Here is a 20,107-nt window from a genome sequence, read left to right as displayed (position 1 = left end):
TTAGCTGCCATTTCTAACTTTCCATTCCTTCCACTGCTGGTTCCTGCCTTCCCCCCAAAGCCGCCAATCCATCCGAAAACGGCTAAAGAATCTCAGATGTTGTTGTTGTTGATTAATTAACTTTAAATAGTGTGAGCCACAACAAGCTTTTATGGGATTGTGCGCTTTTTAAGAATAAACTGAATTGCATTCGAAAGATAATTTGCAGCACAATTCCAGTAAACCAAAAGTCTGTTGAAATACTCCACATGTAGCACTAGGATCTCAATCACAGTTACAGAGAATGAAATACATAACAGGCCAGTCATTTTAAAAGAATAAAATGTTTTACTGTCAGCTCTATTTATAATACTAAGTAAGTAATATATATACTGCAGTGGGTTGGCACCCTGTCCGGGATTTGTTCCTGCCTTGAACCCTGTGTTGGCTGGGATTGGCTCCAGCAGACCCTCATGACCCTATGTTAGGATATAGCGGGTTGGAAAATGACTGACTGAAATAATATATATAATATATATTCCATCTGTATTCCACACTCCCTTCCAAAAATGTGTTAGATGCTTCTTCACATGAACAGAAGCTGTGACAGTTCATGTGACAACTCCAAGTTCTTTAGGAGTGCTGGCCTCATGCTCTGAACTAAAGGCTCTGCTACCCACTACTATCTTGTTTGTTAGCCTCCATACAGGAGATCTGTGCTGATAACAGAGGCCGTTGGTGTTAAACGGCTACACATATCTGATCACATCTTCCCCCAAATGTAAGTCACCGGTGCTTAAAGCTGAAAACCAGAAAAAAAACAAAAACAATTACAGCTTCAAACATAAAACTGTATGAATAATTGTTTTATTTTGAACCTTATTATGAAATAAGCAGAACAGACATGTGCAGTAGCTGCTGGTTTTCATCTGTTTTTTTATAATTTACAAATCAAATGGCGGCACGGTGGGTAACGGTACTGTCTCGTAGTTAGGAGACCCGGGTTCACTTCCCGGGTCCTCCCTGCGTGGAGTTTGCATGTTCTCCCTGTGCCTGCATGGCTTTCCTCCCACAGTCCAAAGACATGCCGGTTAGGTGCATTGGCGATTCTAAATTGTCCTTAGTGTGAGCCCTGCGGTGGGCTGGCACTCTGCCCAGGGTTTGTTTCTTGCGTTGCGCCCTGTGTTGGCTGGGATTGGCTCCAGCAGACCCTCGTGACCCTGTAGTTAGGATATAGCGGGTTGGATAATGGATGGATATAAATCAAATGTAACTGGCCATTGAATATGTCATTTAATTAGAAGTATTCCCTTAGATGTGTCTGAAATCTTGGAAACAACCAAAATTGTGTTGCTTCTTAATGAAACAAAATAAATAAGGTCTACAGACAGCATCTTTTGATTATTTTGCTTCACATCTATTCACTTATGAGATGTAAACAGCAAGGCAGGCAGCAGGTACAATGAAATCAGGAACTTCAGTAAGAAATTTATCACAACAAAAACCTGCAGCTCTCCAGAAACAGTCTGACACCTCTTCCATGACTTAAAAGGAAACAATTAATAAAAAGAGATTGCTTTTAGGTAAGGAAACAACCTAAATTTTATCTGCTAGCTACCAACTGATGGTGTTCATTTTGAAGTCTTAAATGGACTGTTAAGTGAAACTGGGAGATGGTTAAAGATGAATGACCAAAGTCACATTCTGTTTGCCAACAGGCTAGGACACCAATTCCAAATTTACAGATATGAAGGTAATACACAGATCACCTGTATCTGTGTTCTTACAAATTTCAAATTTACTTAAGCCTGTTGTTAGAAGTCTAGTCATCACTTTCATGGCACACTAACAATGCAACTCTAGTCAAACATATGTGACAACTTTAAAATGGCCTCAGCAGTGGATTGGCATCTTGCACTGGTTTCTGAATTGTACCCAAACCTGCTGGGTAGATACGGGCACCAAATTGACAACTCTCCACTGGATACGAAAATGGATAGATGATTAGGACTAATTTAAGATTGCCTGAAAAATATTTTCTTTTTGTGAAAGTAATGACATTAGAAGAAAACACATCTATTCATTCGATATTCTGACAGACCACAACAGTGTCCCCTGGTTTTTGCTTTCCTTGTATAGGCGGCTGCTCAGTTACTCAAGACTGATTGTATTCCCTAGCATATGCAAGTAAAAGCAAATTACAGTCTCCACTAAAACCTGTAAAAATGCTTTTCAAATTATGTGATGAGTCATACACCCTTAATAGCCACAGTACTGCAGAAGAGCAAATAACCGCACAGACACTTCAGCATTTACAGTATATTTACAAAAGGTCATTGAAGAAAAGAAAAAAAAAAAATTTCTTAAACCAAAGACACTCTGGCTTTCAATTAAGTAATTCCTTATTGCACATACTATTTTATATATGGACAGAAACCACAATCGGAAAAACAATATTGAGTGACCAATGGAGGTCTGCTTTAACACCACTATATATTTTTATATAGTGCTTCATATGTCCTTCTAGGAGGAGTCAGAATATTGCAAACTGGATTACAGCTCAAGAAATTCTTGAAATAAACACACATCTGTAGTTGCACACAACTTTGGGTAAATAAAGTCAGAAGATGTAAAGTCATTCTATACTGTAGATGCTCAAAGCCCCACATGTCTAGAATTCTACCACTAAATCAGTAAATTGACACATAAACCTCCAAGACCCACATCTTTAAAAGCTGTATTGACAACTTCATTACAATACAAGCTCAAGAATGAGTGACATTTTAAACAGTGGCACTATTTCAATGAATGGGATTCACCTTTTGAAGCCTGAGCCTCAAACTTGTTCCAGCAGTTTATACCACCATGGAAATATTTTCTTAACAAGTTCCTCTCCATAGTACAAATGCCAAGGTTTATCTGATGCTTCTGTGAAAGGCCAGATTTTCCTCTTGGAATAAATCCACTTCAGATCAGGGAGCATGCAATGGAACAGCATTTGCCGCACCCACAACACGACAAAACATCTTGGGATCCTGGTTGGCAATACCCCAGACAGACACGAAGTCCAGTTCCATCCCCCAGAAATGACCATCTATCTGCACAGCCAGGTGGTACATGGGCATCCCCTCTGGCCTAGTCCACCCACTCAGGTCCTCAGCAATGAGAATCCTGAGAGCCGGGTCACCCTCAGAGAATCACACAACACAGCCATATGCAGGTAATGTGCCTCATTTAGCACTCTGTGAGCAACCAACTCATTTGACATAAAATCAAACAAGCAGTACACAAAGATTCTCTGAAAAGACACAGTACAGGAGGAGTTCAGTCTTTGTCTCAAGTCACTGGATACAGCCCATGTCTCTCTATCATATTGCCAAACAGGAAGCACCAGGACTATAAAGACTTGGACCTTGGTCCTTTTGCAAAGATGTCGGGAGTGCCACACACCCCTTTCCAGCAACCTCGTGACACCCCATGCACTCCCAAGTCCACATACTGACTTCACAGGAAGTCACCAGAGACATAAAAGTTGCTGCCAAGGTAAGCAAACCTGTCAACAAGGTTGACACTCTCTCCACAGACACACTGCTGATGGATGTGCCCAAGACATCATTAAAGACCTGGATCTTGGTTTTTATCCAGGACACTCGCAAGCCCAGACATTCAGACTCCTCACCATCAGTCCCTCAGGTCACAGCATCACTGGCAACAAGATCAGTGAACCTTTTGTTCACCAACAAATGCCCCACGTAGGCTGGACCCCATGACCCTGCCCAACACTAAGTCCATGCCAGCATTGAACAGAGTAGGAGCAAGAACATACCCCAATGAACCCCAGTGCCAGTGTATAGGCCAGCCATCATATCCAGCAACTTTTGGGAGATCCTGCAAAGTCTCAAGATATCCGACAGAGCAGCTCCATCAACTGAGTCAAATGCTTTACAAAAATAGTCAAAGGCTGCCAAGAAACTCTGCCAATATTTGTATTTGTGCTCCATGAGAACCCGTAGTGCCAGGATGAAGTTGATGGTAGACTTCTTAGGTGTAAAACCAGACTGCTCTGGTCACTGGTAGGTGAGCAAGTGATCACAGATTCTATTGAGGATAACCCTAGCAAGGACCTTACCTGGCACTAAGACCAGTGTTATCTCCGTGTAGTTGCTGCAACCCAAGTGATCACCCAACCCTTTCCAGATAGGGACGATAAGCCCCGTTGTCCAGTCAGTTGGGATGACACCCATTTCCAAAATGGAAGCAAAGATTGCTTGCAATGCAAAGAGGACAGCCTTACTACCAGCCTGGAGAAGTTCACCCTGGATACCACAGATCCCTGCAGACTTCCCTACCCTCAGCTGGTTCACCACCTGTGCAATCTCAATGAGACTGGGTGGATCACACCTAGAAGATCAGCCTTAAGATCCGTGGACCCAGAGATGTCCAACATCCTAGCAGGAAGATGAGGTTTAAACGGATGGTCAAAGTAGCCAGCCCAGCGGGTTGCAATTGTAATCTAGTTTTATCCAGTCTAATTATTGTCTCGCTCTCAGTGCTTCCATGTTAGACTATGTATCCTACTGCCCTGAATTAGATAAACAAGTTAGATGCCTCACCTCCATATTTGCAACCTGCCAAAGTCCTGATTATATAACCTACAAGTCTAAGCTGCTCCTTCCCATTACAACAAGTCCTCAGTAAACTGAGTGTCTCAGCAATTCTTCTCACATAAACTTTCAGACATACTGTATTTTCTATTGTTTGCATTTTTTTAAATGTAGGAAGCAATGAATATGTAAAGTGTAACCTCCAGGATAGGTTGGAGGTGACAAAGTTCATTATTAACAATCTGTTTATTCCTGTCTTGGACACCAACACATAAAAATAATACCTCAGACCACCTCCTCCTCCTTCGAGTATGAAAGAAAATGGCCAAGCATATGAAGGTGGTGTTCTCAAGAAGGCATTCATTTCTATTTTCGTTTTCATTGCTGCACTGTTGGTACCATGGTTAATCAGTAACATGTACTGCTCACTTCTAAAAAGTATAACTCTAAAGAAGAAAAAAAAAATCATGAAAAATATGAAAAGTAAGTACGCATATTAACATAGTGATATGAATTCTACCTAACATTCAGAAACATTTTAACCTACTTAATCCAATTTATGGTCCAGAGCCAACCCAGCAGAACTGGGCACATTCCATTCATAGATATACCCACAGAGCTAAGCAGTTCACAGCCATTTTGGTCCAACACCATCCTCAACACTGGTAAATGATACAATGAGCCCTCATGTCATAAAGTGTGAACCTCTTCCTTTAAAATAAAAAATGCATCTATCAATTAAACTTGGATATTGATGTATATGCAGATGCATTTCACACTTTCCATTTTACAATCTGACATTTGTGCATTTTTAGTTGGCTACAAAATGTGAACCTCTTCCCACAGCCAGAGCACTGATAGGGCTTGTCTCCAGTATGGATACGTTGATGTGTCTTTAGGGTTCCTAGCTGACTAAAGCTTTTGTCACACTGGCTGCAATGGTATGGTGTCTCCCCAGTATGAACACGCTGATGTTTTTTAAGAGTCTCCAACCTGCTAAAGTTTTTGCCACATTCTTTACAGGGATAAGGTTTTTCCCCAGTGTGGATTTTCTGATGCCTTTTGAGAGTACCCAGGCGAATAAAGCTAAACCCACATTCACCGCAACTATATGGCTTTGTGTCCATGTGAATCAGTTGGTGGTCTTTGAGGTGTTTTAGCTGGCTAAATCTTTTACCACACTGAGGGCAAGGAAAAGGCTTCTCTCCCATGTGGACTCTTCTGTGGTGCTTCAGCATTTCTGTACGACTAAATTTCTCACCACACTGAGCACAGCGATATATTTTTTCCATGTTGTGAACACGCTGATGTTGTTTGAGTGAAGAAGGCAAGCCAAAACTAGCACCACATTCACTGCAGATGTAACATGTGTCCTCTTGGCAAATTCTTGGGTGCACTTTTCGATTTATCACATACCCAACAGAAGTTTCAGTCACACAAGTACCTTTTAAAGATTTTGTAATTATATTGTTATTTTTAACTAAGCCTATTTCCATATTTTCTTCTTTACTTTTGACTGGACGGCATTCTGAAACTTTTTTATTTGTGGAAACCTCGACCAGTCTAAGTGTTTCTTCCTTCACAGTAGCGGATTCTAATTCAGTATTATTCTCACCAATACAGATGGATTCCAAATCAGAGTCCTCTTCTTTGATTAAGATACAAGTTTCTTCTACATTTGGGTGAATTTTAAGGCCTGACCTTTGCTTGGCTCGATTCTCTCCCTTAATCTGGAAATGCTCTTGGAAAAGGACATCCTCTTTAATCTGAGAACTTTCCAGATTCTGCTTGCCATCAAAAACAGTGACACATAAATCACTTAAGAGCCGATTTGATTCTGGACAGAGGACATTCTCTGTGAAGCCTTCATTGTCTGTGAAGGAGAAAGTAAATTGACAACATTAGAATTATATACAATGTCAATATAAATAAACAAACAAATGATCAAAGCAGAGCTATATTTTAGCCCAACTGCTTGTCCAATTTCCCAGTCTTAACACTGTCTACAAAATGCTTTTGGCCATTTATTAAATAGTTTTTCCTTTCCTGACACAGGAATTCAACCTAGCCTCTGGGTCTCTCCCAGAATCAACTAAAGGGGTCTGGAGTGAAAAGGAGTGTGGCATGCAGTACAGCAAAACACAGAAATACCTGGCTGCAAATACTGTATAAAGATAGTGCATTTTTAAAACATTGCACTTATAGATTCAATGTAGCACTTTAACTCTGAAGCAAACACCATTGAAGTTTTTTAAATAACTTAAATTCAGATCTACCAAAACTATTAATTTTTGAATCAAGCAGTTTACAGACACAAAAAAAATTCACTGAATAAAAATTATACAAGATATAGTTAAAAAAGGTGGAAAAACTTAACAGTTAAATAAATCAGCAACACTAGAACCCAATCCAGATTTAAGCATGATCATATTAATAAGAATCAGAGCTACTTTGTGCAATGGGTGAGGAGATCAACATGTCCTTCACAAGGCTCTGTCCTCTTCCAAACAAATTTCACACAACAATTATTATGATTAGGACTTTTGCCTTGTAGAAGACAATCGACTATTGCTTAAATGGTAGTAAGGGGGAGAAAACAAAATCCTGCCGTAGCCCAAACCCCTATTTATTGACAGACATGTCGGAGTACATCAGGGTACTGCAACATGATCACTAAATTCATTAGAAATGAAAAACACAAAATAAAAAATTATTGGAAGCCTCTGTTCTCATTTATTTATGAAAGGCAACCAGCATAGTATGGCAAGTAGGTGGAAAGAAACCTAGAACTCAAACTGGAAGACATTTGGCCTCTTAAAGAAAACACCACAGAAAATTAGGTAAGTGAAATCAGAATGGCAGATTTACCAAAACTGCCTGAGTCTACTTCTAATCAAGAACCTGGCAACTGAGCAACTTTGACTGCTTTACTTTATGCATTAAAAGTAACATAAAAATTCAGGGGCAGCACAGTGGCAGCGCTGCTGCCTCACAATTAGGAGACCCCGGTTCGCTCCCTGGGTCCTCCCTGCGTGGAGTTTGCATGTTCTCCCCGTGTCTGCGTGGGTTTCCTTCCAGGTACTCCGGTTTCCTCCCACAGTCCAAAGACATGCAGGTTAGGTGGATTGGCGATTCTAAATTGTCCCTAGTGTGTCTCATGTGTGTGTGCGCCCTGCCCAGGGTTTGTTCCTGCCTTGCGCCCTGTGTTAGCTGGGGTTGGCTCCAGCGGACCCTCGTGACCTTGTAGCTAGGATATAGCGGGTTGAACAATGACTAGCTGACAAAAATTCAGACGTGAGTGCCAGTAGGCTTTGCGCCTTTCAGTAACACTGCACAACAAAGTTTTTTCTTCTTGAACACTGTTGGGTGTTTCTTATAGATTTTTGGGTGCTGATCACCAATATCACATCAAAATTTGCCCATCATGTACTGTTTCAGAGACATCTTCAGTTTGTCATGATTTTTTCTTATATTTGTATCCAAACATTTTTGCTCCCATAAGTGACTTACCAACAACAGTTTGTGCAGCCTGGGCATGTCCAGGCATGGATTCAGGCCAGGTTGGAAGCTGCTCAGTGGAAGTTGACATCCTGGGCAGGTCTGAACGAGCTTAAAGCTGTCTCAGCATGCTATAAAGGTGGCTTGCATACACTGATCCTGCTCATTTGGTTTATATAGATAATCAGTGTGTATGTATAGTATCAGTATAGTATCTGTAGCAATATAACAGTAAGTTAGCTTGATGCTGTAGACGTTTTGGTGTCGGGCGATATGTCTCATTAATGTCATAACAGCCGCGATACATTCTGCTATATCTGTGGCGAATATACACTTGCGTCTCAGAGATGCTGGATGACTGCTCTTGTGAAGAAAGCCCATCATCTGTATTTCGGGTGCAGAATTGGTGATCAAGACAAGGAATGGGTGCCTCACATTTGCTGTGCGACATGTGCTGTCAGTCTGAAAGTCTGGCTCAGAGGCAGTCGAAAGACAATGACGTTTGCTGTTCCGGTGATATGGCGAGAACAGAAAGACCATGTGACAAACTGTTACTTCTGTTTGACTAATGTGTCTGGTTTCTCTGCCAAGAACAAGAAGTCAATTGAGTATCCTAATCTGCCTTCAGCAATGAGACCCGTGCCACATGACGACAGTCTTCCAATTCCAAAACCACCAGAGGATTTGACCTTAGATGAACCAGATGAAGAAACTGCAATGCAGGGTACTGACAGTGACACTGACCCAGATTTTGAACCGTGCTCATCAGGCAATCCACATTTGATAACACAGTACGAATTGAACAATTTGGTCAGAGATTTGGGTCTGTCAAAAGCAAAAGCCGAGCTGCTGGGTTTGAGACTGCTGGAATGGTGTTTGTTGTCACCAGGTATGAAAATTTCTGTGTTTTGAGGCCGACATCATTATATAACCAAATTTTTTGCACAAGTCGACAGTCTCTGTTTCTGTTGTGACAATGAAGGATTGTTTTCGGCCTTGGGTTGAAGAGTGGCGTCTCTTCATTGATCCGTCAATATTAAGCCTGAAGGCTGTTCTGCTACACAATGGCAATGTTTATCCTTCAGTACCTGTTGGCTATGCAGCACACATGAAAGAAACGTATGAAAATGCGGAACTATTACTGAAGCACGTCCATTATAGCAGGTACAACTGGAATATCTGTGGAGATCTTAAAGTCGTTGATCTGTTCCTAGGACTGTAGCTCGGCTATACAAAGTACTGCTGTTTCATCTGTGAATGGGACAGCCATGCCAAAGAGTCACACTATTCTCGACAGAACTGGCCACTCTGTAAAAAGTTAGTTCCAGGAAAGAAAAATGTGGCACATGAATCGCTTCTCGACCCGGCAAAGATATTTTTGCCTTCTCTTCACATAAAACTGGGACTCATGAAGAATTTTGTGAAAGCACTGAACAAGGAAGGCGAAGGTTTTCATTATTTAAGACAGATGTTCCCAAGAATAACTGACGCCAAAATCAAAGAGGGCATTTTTGTTGGGCCCCAGATCAGACATGTTATGAGTGACAAGCGTTTTGAAGATCTGTTAGTTGGGCCGGAAAAAATTGCCTGGAAAACCTTCAAAGACGTTGTTGACAATTTTCTGGGCAATTGCAGAGACTCGAACAACATTCAGCTGGTATACAAACTTCTCAAAACATATAAGACAATGAAGTGAAACATGTCACTCAAGATTCATTTCCTCCACTGACACTTGGACTTTTTCCCCACAAATCTCGGTGCTGTCTGTGAAGAACATGGTGAAGGGTTTCACCAGGACATTGCTACGATGGAGAAACGATACCAGGGCAACTGGAATCAGTCAATCCTTGCTGACTACTATTGGACACTGCAATGTGATGCACCAGACATTGAATAAGAAAAGAAAATCAGAAGCAAAACACTTAATTCTGTTGAATTTAATAGCTTATGTGAAACATAAATGTGACTAAATACGTTATTGTCAGTAAACATATAAATGTCTCTATGTCTCAGAGTTCCTACGTGATGTAGTAAAACCAAAACTATATTTGTGTATACCCAGTAAGTACCTGTCACAATCAGTAAAAACTTTTCAGGTAGCAAGACTTTTCAAAAAAATTGTTGTGCAGTGTAATTATTTATCGCTCTTATGCTGATCTTTCTGGTCATCACAATAGCAATTTACAAGAAGAATTCAGAATTAATTGCAGAATTATGGTATTGCAGTTCCTCTTTCTCTTGCACAATTTTGCTCAAAAACTAATCAGTAAACCGTCATCTCAATAACAGGCTTAAGTTTCAAGTTTGGCATCTTTCAATCGAGCCGTTTTAGCTCTGGACAACCCTTAAGAAACTGTAACAAACAAACTCTCACACCCATCATTCAGGTATTGATGTTTTTGGTATCAAGGGATCCTAAAATACTGATATCTGTTGAAAACCAGAGATCAAAATTTTTGATGGATCTAAAGCTTTCACTTCTCCCCCACAGATGATAGGTTATGGTAGAGAAGGGTGCAAAGCAAAAAATAAATAAATAAAAAATCTACTGAGGTCATCTTTTCCAGAAGAGGAAGACTTAAAAATAGAGTGAGCTCCACAAGTATTTGGACAGTGACACAATTGTTACTACTGTGTCTCTCTACCCAAGGATACTGGCCATGAAATGAAACATAGGATATGAGCTTTTGGTGTGGGCTTTCAGCATTAAATCAAGCATAATTACAGAATAAATGTGTGAATGTAATATTGATTACAGCACCTGTAAGAAACTAAAAGTAGTTACATAATTAACATTTATATATATACTTTTGCTTTTTTATTTAAGCTGTTTTCACATTACACAACATTTAGTCCTGGGGAATGTCACATTTGCTGACCACAGTTGAACTTGTCTTTGTAAAATGTCAATTTAAATGACTGAAAATTGATGGGTAGGTCTGCTTTACTGACCAAGTGACCACCTACCAGCGCAGTCAAGCTCACCCCTTTTTGTCAGTCAGTCCTTTTCTATCCCACAGAGTCCTGCACATTGTTGCTGAGGGTGCTGGTGCTGTATGAAGGGTTAACAGGTACATCAAGATTAGCTGCAATCCCTGCCCTTTTTTTTCCCCTCTCATTTTTAACATGATATTGTTTGCGAGGTCCTAAACACCACTGTTCTTTATTGTTTGTTACTGCATGCTATGCACCAGGACTTCAGCATGACTATTCCATGGTTGTCAGCACTAATTCAAACCTGTCTAATTTTGTCAGAGCGAGTCGTAGGCTAGTTTTATTCAGTCTCTGGCCATGTCAGACTACATGACCAGCTTCATAGGATTGCACCACTGGCTGCCTGACTCCATAAGATTATGAAAATAATTTCTACAAATGAAAATCACTACAACAGTCACATACTGTAATATGGCTTTTAATAACCTTCACTGACCAACAAAGGGGATAACAACTTCAATCTAAACATTTTAATTAAAGTAAAAACGTATCTTTGAAATGTATGGTTTATAACACACAGTTTGAGGGCCTTGGCTGATTCAATGTCTGTGCCGGTTTCCTCACACTTCCTAAAGGTGATTGTGTAGGAGTCACATATGATGTAATAATGTATCATTCACAGGTTGTCCCAATCCTGCACCAAGATGCCACAAGGATACATATTGCTGCTCTATGACCCCATGATTGGGAAAGCAGGTTTGAAAAATGAATGGATAGGAAAGTCTGATTTTGGTTTAATACAATATGGTTTTATAAAGTTTCATTTTGCTTTCAAGATGAAGAAATCCTAACGGAAGACATAAATTACGCCATACAGTGATAGGTACCTTCCAGTGAGTGAGAAATGCCAACACAAGGGCACAACCCAGCCTAAATTTAAAACATAAGGAGGTTTCCTTTAAACGTTCAGCTCCCTGGTATAATTCAAAATTGTGATCTATGAAAGCAGCTGGCCTACGCCTTGAGAGAATGTCACGTAAGACTGGTCTCACCGTGAACATCCAGGCTTTCTCTGACCACCAAAGAGCTTACAGAGGAGCACTAACTGCTGCTAAGAACACCCACTATGGCAGAACAATAGAAAGTGGCCACGATAACCCAAGGGTTTTGTTTTCTGTAGTTAATAAATTACTTGAACCCATTTCTTTGTATCAGTATACTGCTGCTGGATTATGTGAATTTCCCCTTGGGATTAATAAAGTATCTATCTATCTATCTGACCCAACTACCTCTTCTACTGAAGTCTGTGAGGAATTCCTCCACTTTTTATGTAACAAATTTAAAGATCTAGATAATTCAACTAACATAAATACATCATCTGTTTATATCTCTCCCTGTTTTCCCACTCCATCCAGCTCCTTCTCTAAGTTCTCACCAGTCACATCTGTGTTTATTAATAACCTGCTTTGTAAGATGAGGCCGACTACTTGTGTACTGGACCCCATCCCCAGCACACTACTTAAATCCTGCCTTCATACCATAATCCCGACTGTTAAAACAAAAATAAACTCATCCCTTGACACTGGCTCTGTGCCGCTAACTTTTAAAATCACTTCTGTAACTCCAATGTTAAAAAAGTCTGGTCTTGATGCTGACAATCTTAATTTCCGGCCTATTTCCCACTTACCTTTCTTGTCAAAATCTCTTGAGCGTATTGTAGCCTCCCAGCTCACCAATTACCTAACCACTAATAACTTGATGGAACCCTTTCAGTCTGGTTTCAGGGTGCAGCACAGCTGTGAAACTGCTCTGCTACGGGTAACCAATGATTTTCTTATGGCAACAGAATCTGGACAAACCAGAATATTAATTCTGTTAGACCTCAGTGCAGCATTTGACACTGTCAGACATGACATTCTACTGTCCAGAATGGAGAACATGCTGGGTATCTCTGGCACTGCCCTCCAGTGGTTCAAGTCCTATCTGACTGACAGGCAAAAGTTTGTTATTCTTGGCAACAGCAGATCCAGCTCGGCGCCAGTCACACAAGGAGTTCCTCAGGGCTCTGTCCTGGGCCCTCTTCTCTTCTGTATCTATATGCTTCCCCTTGGCCATATTATTCATAGCCATGGACTGGGCTATCATTTATATGCAGATGATACTCAACTCTACTTCAATGTTAAAAGTGGAACTTCATCAGAGCTTTCTCAGCTCACAACCTGCCTTAGTGAAATTAAAACCTGGATGGAGCAGAACTCTTTAAAAGTAAAATGCAACAAAACTGAACTCCTGCAAATTGGGACTAAAATGCAACTTAATAAAATGAGCTCTTTCCCAGTCCATCTTGGTGGTGATCTCATCAGACCTGCCTCTACTGTAAAGAATCTTGGTGTCAATTTTAATTCCTCCCTTTCTTACTCCGCCCACATAAATCACATTAAGAAACTCTTATTTTCACCTCCGTAACATATCCCGTGTTCGCTCCTTCCTCTAATTTTCTAATGCTGAGAAACTTGTCCATGCTTTTATCACATCCCGCATCGATTATTGTAGCTCGCTGCTGGCAGGTGCCCTTCTAATCTTATATCACAGCTCCAGCTTATTCAAAACTCGGCTGCAAGAGTCCTTACTCAAACCAGCAGCAGCGAGCACATCACACCCATCTTGCTCCATCTTTACTGGCTCCCTGTATCTTACAGAATTGAATATAAAATCCTGCTAATAACCTACAAAGCCTTAAATAACCTCACGCCAAACTACATCAGTGACCTTCTCCATCACTATTTGCCTGCCCGTCCACTAAGGTCCTCCGATTCTGGAAATCTTGTTGTGCCCCACACTAATCTACACTCCATGGGTGACAGGGCCTTCAGCTGTATAGCGCCCAGACTCTGGAATGACCTACGAAATTAATCAGGTCAGCTGACTCCATGATTCTTTTAAAAAACAACTCAAAACTCATCTGTTCAGGAAGGCTTTTAGCTCTACTTGACTTTCTTACCCTTCTCTCAGTTTACCTCTCTGTCAAGATGCTCATGTAACCTGTGTGTGTGTGTATGCGAAACCATCAATTATGTTGTCTGTTAGGCTTTCTCTGAATTCACTGTCGTAATCTTCTTTATTTATTTATTTGGTTGGTTTGTACAATGCTACATACTCTGCCATTCTTTCTTATATTCTGTAACTGCATTGAGCATGGGAAAGGCGCTATATAAATAAAATGTGTTATTATTATTATTAAATTGGACATGCAAGCACAGTGAAGTGTTCTGCCATTCAAGGCTGGTTGCGATCTTGAGCCCAGAAATGCTGTGAATGGCTCTTCGCCCTGTGTCCCCATAATTGAATTTTTAGTCGTTATCTTCACTTTTGAACGACAAGCTGGAGTAACTAATTAAACATTAACGTTTTCATTATTGCACTGTATCTGGTTGCCTTTTCTTAAATCACACAAAATAAATTATAAACACTTTTGGAGGCAGAATTTCCCCCAGGATGACCACCTGGTTGTCTGTGCACGCGCAATAATGAAAACACGGCGCATGGAACATTTCTGAACTAATAAAAGTAAATACCATCGCTCCTAACTCAACTGCAGCAGTGGTCTGTCAGCACCGCTGAGGCACACGCTTCTATCCCAACTCACTGACCTCTGTCTCCGGTCATCCAGCGGCTCGGCTGTTCGAGTCGCACGCTACAGGCATCGCCGTCGGCTGGTGGCGCTCGGAGTCCCGAAGGATGCTTGTGGGCGGAGTGCCGAACCCGCGGACGGACACTCCTCATCGCCCGAGGTAGCGTTTCTCTGCATTCTTCTGGAGAAGCGGGGAGGACGATTTCAACAGGAGATGAGCACAGGCGAATATCCTCGCGCGGCCGCCTTGGTCCCGCGAACCCCGAGCCGCGGTGAGCTTCAAGACCACAGCTGCTCACACTCTGCAGGGCTTCTAGTCTCTCCGTAAGCCGCAGGATTTCGTGTTCCTTCTCAGATAAACCAAGGCGAAGGGCGGACAGCTGTCTGCTGAGGAGAACGGTCACCTCACACAACACAGTCTGCACGGCAGTCTTCACCGCCTGCTCCACGGTGGAGCTCAGCTCGTCATTAAAGAAAAGAGATGACATGGTGACGTCCATCGTTTCCAGGCCTTCAAGCGACAAGAGGCTAAAACCCACTCAGCCGCACCACGCTAGCGTAATGACGTCATTGATATCCGCGCAGTCAGCAGTCGATTTGGTCAGTAACTAGTCTGCTGAAGTGCTTTGGCTCAAAGCGTAAATAGCGGTTGTCTGTGTTATATTGATAAAATACGCTAACCCGAGTTCAAATCCTAGTTGGGGCTCGCATATGTTGAAATAAGGATTTTGTATAAAACAGTTAAGTAGTACTTGTTTGAAAGTTAACAAATATATTTTGGAGACATTATGAACGATTTACATGGGGCACCTTTTTCCTCGGTGTGGAATTGTGTCCACCAAGAATCTGTAACAAATCGATGAGCATATTTTGCGTAAGGTAGCACGTATTGTAACAATCCAGAATCTATTCTACCCCATGTCGATCATATCACAGAGGCTAAGAAATGCTTCACTAAAGCCGACGTGGTCATTACACCAGTATATGCGCAAGACATTCCTCATTAAACGTTTTACTATTCAGTGATTCCCAGATCTGTTGCCGATTTGTATTATTGATTTCCAAAAAGCAATGTGAGTAAAAGCGTGTTCTGCATAACTAATCACAATTGTCTTTAAAACAGAATCAGCGCCATCAACAGTGTCTTCTGCAATTTTAGGAAAGCCTTGGGATTTCTGCGTTAATGAGACAAAAAAGTTGTAAAGAAACTTTGCAAATTCATCCAAAGGTGAACGTAAAGATCACTCAAGTACTGAGAAGAAGGAGAAGCTGGATAAGCACATCTGGAGCCAAACTTTCAAAAAAGCACCTGACTTTGTCATGAACATTCCTTTAGTTGTGAATTCATCTTATCAAAGGCTGCGCTGGGGGGGTAAATAAGTAATCTTCCGAAGTGCAGCACAACAGAGTAAATAATTGATGTAAATAGAATTACTGAAAGACTAAGTTTTTGCCGTTTCTGTATTCTTAAACCATCTTCCAGTTACACAATCCCCCGCAGTCAATATCACATTCAATGTTCTCTGCTCCTTAACCTGTCTTGTTACCCAAAGCATCAACACTCAGTTTCATTCAAGGCTTTACCGTCCTTCCTTTCATAGACATAAAATAAAACACATTTCCTCTACATGTCCAATAATAATAGTAAACTTGCAGGAACGAGAAAAGCACAAGATGGGAATATTTATGACAAGAGCCTGGACATCAGGATGAGAATGTGCCTTGTCACCCATAGCTCGTCTGCCATCCCTCGGTTACACTGGCACACGTTACACTCGGAGCAAATGCAATGGAGAATATCATCTCATCAATCAACATTTATTTATATAGCACATGATACAAAAATGTAGCTCAAAGTGCTTTACAAAATGAATAGAAAAATAGAAGACACAATAAAAAATAAACATAAGTCAACATTAATTAACATAGAATAAGTAAGGTCCGATGGCCAGGGTGGACAGAAAAAAAAAAAACTCCAAAGGCTGGAGAAAAAATAAAATCTGTAGGGGTTCCAGACCACGAGACTGCCCAGTCCCTCTGGGCAATCTACCTAACATAAATGAAACAGTCCTCTTTGTATTTAGGGTTTTCATGGAAGGACCTGATGATGATGGTCACGTAGACTTCTGGCTTTCAGTCCATCAATGTTGGTGCATCAGGATGCTTTGAGTAGGTGGTGGTGGCTATCAGTATTAAGTTAAAGTGAAGTTATAAAAGGCCATGTTAAAGTAATAACATGTAATAAAGTAATACCGACAATGTACACCTTCAGAAGTGGAATAAATCGACTGTATACGTAGAACATTTCAGATAAACGATGAATTTTGTTAATCATAAACAATGCAACATAACTATTATATGTGTTGTTACTTTTTATTTATACTCACCAAACGTTACAGATCTACATGGGAAATGAACACAGGTAATATGTTTATAATCATTCTCACTAAAAGAAACCGTGGCTTCACGCGACTATCAAGTCTCTTAACTGATTGAATGGCGCACTCAATCCACTATCATTGATTGGTTGCTGCCATCTAGAGGGTGGATGCTTACTTACAGCTTTGTGCTTATTGCCGCCTGTGATTTGTTTTCGTACAGTAGGTTGGCCGGTTTATAGGGTTGTCCTTTCCAAAACCGGTCCCGATAGCTCAAGGACGTCAAATTACCACGTTTTCATGTAATAACTAAACCTCTGCACGCACTGTTGTATTCGCATCGTTTACACAAAAATCACTGTCCATACTATAACGTCCAAGAACGCATATGACGGTGACCTTCGCCTACACTTGCCATGACACATCAGCTGCAAACTCCTGTAGTGAAAATTCAGATCATTGTGAAAATCCGATTCCCGTGTGCTTTATGCGCTTTCACATCTATCCGCGCGGAGAGGACACCGATAACGCATGTACAGCACAGTAAAAGAAATAAATTGTGAACTGAATAAAAGAATGATATCAAAACATCCTCTGAGACCAACTACTCCCAACCATTCAAGGACAGCTTGGTGATGAACAATACCTTTTCCACCATTATTGAGCACCGTGCCATGAGGCATAAGTGATAATTAAGTGGCTCAGGAAAAAAAACATCAACATTTTGGGTCCATGGCCAGAAAACTCCCAAGACCATAATCCCATTGAGAACTTCTGGTCAATCCTTAAGAGGCGGATGGACAAATAAAAACCCACAAATTCTGATAAATTCAAAGCACTGATGATGCAAGAACGGGCAGCCATCAGTCAGGATTTGGCCCAGAAGTTGATTGACAACATGCCGGGGCGAATTGCAGAGGTCTTGAAAAAGAAGGGCCAACACTGCAAATATTGACTCTTAGCATAAACTTAATGTGATTGTCAATAAAAGCCTTTGAAACTTATGAAATGTCTGTAATTATACTTCAGTATACCATAGAAACATCTGACAAAAAGATCAAAAAATAACGAAGCAGCAAACTTTGTGAAAAACAATACCTGTGTCATTCTCAAAACTTTTGGCCACGACTGTATATGCATTTCACCACATACGTCACCGTTCTCATCGATTTGTGCACCCATAGAAAAAAAACGTTAGCGGAGGGTGAGTAATAGCATACAAATCTTATGTTAATTTCGACGTTTTCACTTTTAAACCTATAAATATTTGCATGTGTAGCATATTTCGACAAGGCAGCACAAATCGTCATAACACCAGCCACAGGATGTATCGCTAAACTGTAGCGACGGTCATAAAGTATGCAGCACTCATACTTTATAAAACACAATTTAGATGCAAGCGGGTAAGCAGTACAACAAATGCCATGTCAAGCAACTTTTTAATGCCCGCTGTTTTGGAGAACATATTTCACCCGTGAAGGAAAATCCATGGAAGATAATTCGTATGAAATGTAAATACAATCCAACGTGTTAACTACGTTGAAATGCAATCTGTATGAAAGTGGGCTATTTAACAATGGCGCACTGTTATTGCGTTATAATTAAAACATATCAACCAAACGATCAATTGATTTTCACTACGGCACGCAATTTTAAAATTCAATGCAAAAAATCGCATTGTATTTGAATTAATGTCCATAGATTGCGTTTTATAACTAAAAGAAAAGCCAACATATTGCTTTGAGCGGCAGCTCCGTGTCGCGTGACAAAACTAAGCTCAATCAAAAGAGCAATGAGAGTCATAATGTGGGGCAAGGGGTGTCAAGAGTTAGTGAAAGAGTCGCTCTAATCACGAGAATGGTGTATTTGGGAAGAAGGTGAACTTAGAATTATCTAAAAAGGGATTTGCCGTGTAACTGAACGTGTAAACCTGGAGATCTCAATGCCGATTTAATTCTCGTGCGTATCGAAAAAATGAAAAAACTATACTGTATAGTATCAGATGATATAAATACAAAGCTATAAGAAACCAAGCTTCATGACGCTGACAAATGTTTTACTATAAAATCGCTAAAAAAACACACATCTCTAAAATTGAATCGCACTGCCTGACATATTGTGACAAACTGACACACTCTGATGTAAAAAAAAAAAAAACACTCATTTTATACTGTTAGCGTTGTGCATGCAGGTAATGCAGGCAATCACTACAAACGGCAATACTCTATTCAAATGAAGCCTTTCTCTTTTGTCCCCATACCGTCACACATACATCATTAATAATAATATTTAATAATAATTTAAATATTATTTATTTATTATTATTTATATATTTAAATAATAATTAAAATTTTTAACAATAATAATAATATTTAATGCATCAGTTAGTGGTGGTGGGCAAAATCAGAATCCCACAGCTTCAACAGAGCGCTCTCATTATCAAAAATAATAAAAAAGCCTAAAGAATTCAACTTCACACAGCTTTGCATAAGAGTAAACATTTTCAACGAAACCTTAAATATACATTTTGCCATTTCAGGTAACCACTATACAGTCCATATTGACTCAACTTATGCTTGCCTCCAGAATACAGGAGATGGATCTAACTGCAGCCGCTGTGGTAGATCATGTAATGCTTAAAACATCAGTAATGAAACACCCTATGAGTCAGAAAACCCTCACACATCCCTAATCTTAACCACAGTGTTACCGGGAATGTGATGGGTGTTTCATGACTAATGTTGTGGGCTTTTTGTGATGTTGGGGCGTTATGTGACTGACCTAATAGGTACTGCAGGCTGTAATTACACTCTTTTGGAATACAGAAACATTTAGAAATGGAACACCTCTTTCCCCAACTGTTGACGCCCCTTGCCTCACCTTTTGACACTCATTGGTCATTTAATTTCTGTTAGTTTTGGCACAATTAGAGCGTGGTCTTGAATCGAAATGCAATGCACACAAAGCTGCTGCTGGTCTCCCTCAAAAACAATAATACAGAGAAAAGCAACTAGGCTGATTTCAGAACTACAGGGCATGAGTTAAGAGGAAAGATTAAAAGAGCTGAGTCTTTTCATTTTAAG

At 40.5% G+C, this 20,107-nt stretch overlaps 1 protein-coding gene across 2 annotated transcripts in view; it reads right to left on the bottom strand.

The window, feature by feature from the left end:
- The window catches only part of LOC120542242 (zinc finger protein 391-like), a 29,152-nt gene extending 11,257 nt beyond the window's left edge, over window positions 1–17,895 (bottom strand). Inside the window, exons 1-3 of one of the 2 annotated variants that reach the window (XM_039774551.1) lie at window positions 17,101–17,895; window positions 14,666–15,197; window positions 6,199–6,456 (exon numbers count right to left, since the gene is read on the bottom strand). In XM_039774551.1, coding sequence (XP_039630485.1) covers window positions 6,199–6,456; window positions 14,666–15,146 — 739 coding nt within the window. In that variant the 5' untranslated portion in view covers window positions 15,147–15,197; window positions 17,101–17,895. Of the gene's footprint in view, window positions 1–4,289; window positions 6,457–14,665; window positions 15,198–17,100 lie in introns of those variants that run through there. The other variant, XM_039774550.1, reaches the window with a different exon arrangement.
- Between the last annotated feature and the right edge of the window lie 2,212 nt (window positions 17,896–20,107).

The sequence above is a fragment of the Polypterus senegalus genome, chromosome 13 (assembly GCF_016835505.1).
Source record: "Polypterus senegalus isolate Bchr_013 chromosome 13, ASM1683550v1, whole genome shotgun sequence".
Lineage (NCBI taxonomy): Eukaryota > Metazoa > Chordata > Cladistia > Polypteriformes > Polypteridae > Polypterus > Polypterus senegalus.
The sequence above is the reverse complement of the archived record's forward strand: the minus strand, read 5'-3'. Positions and strand labels throughout refer to the sequence as shown.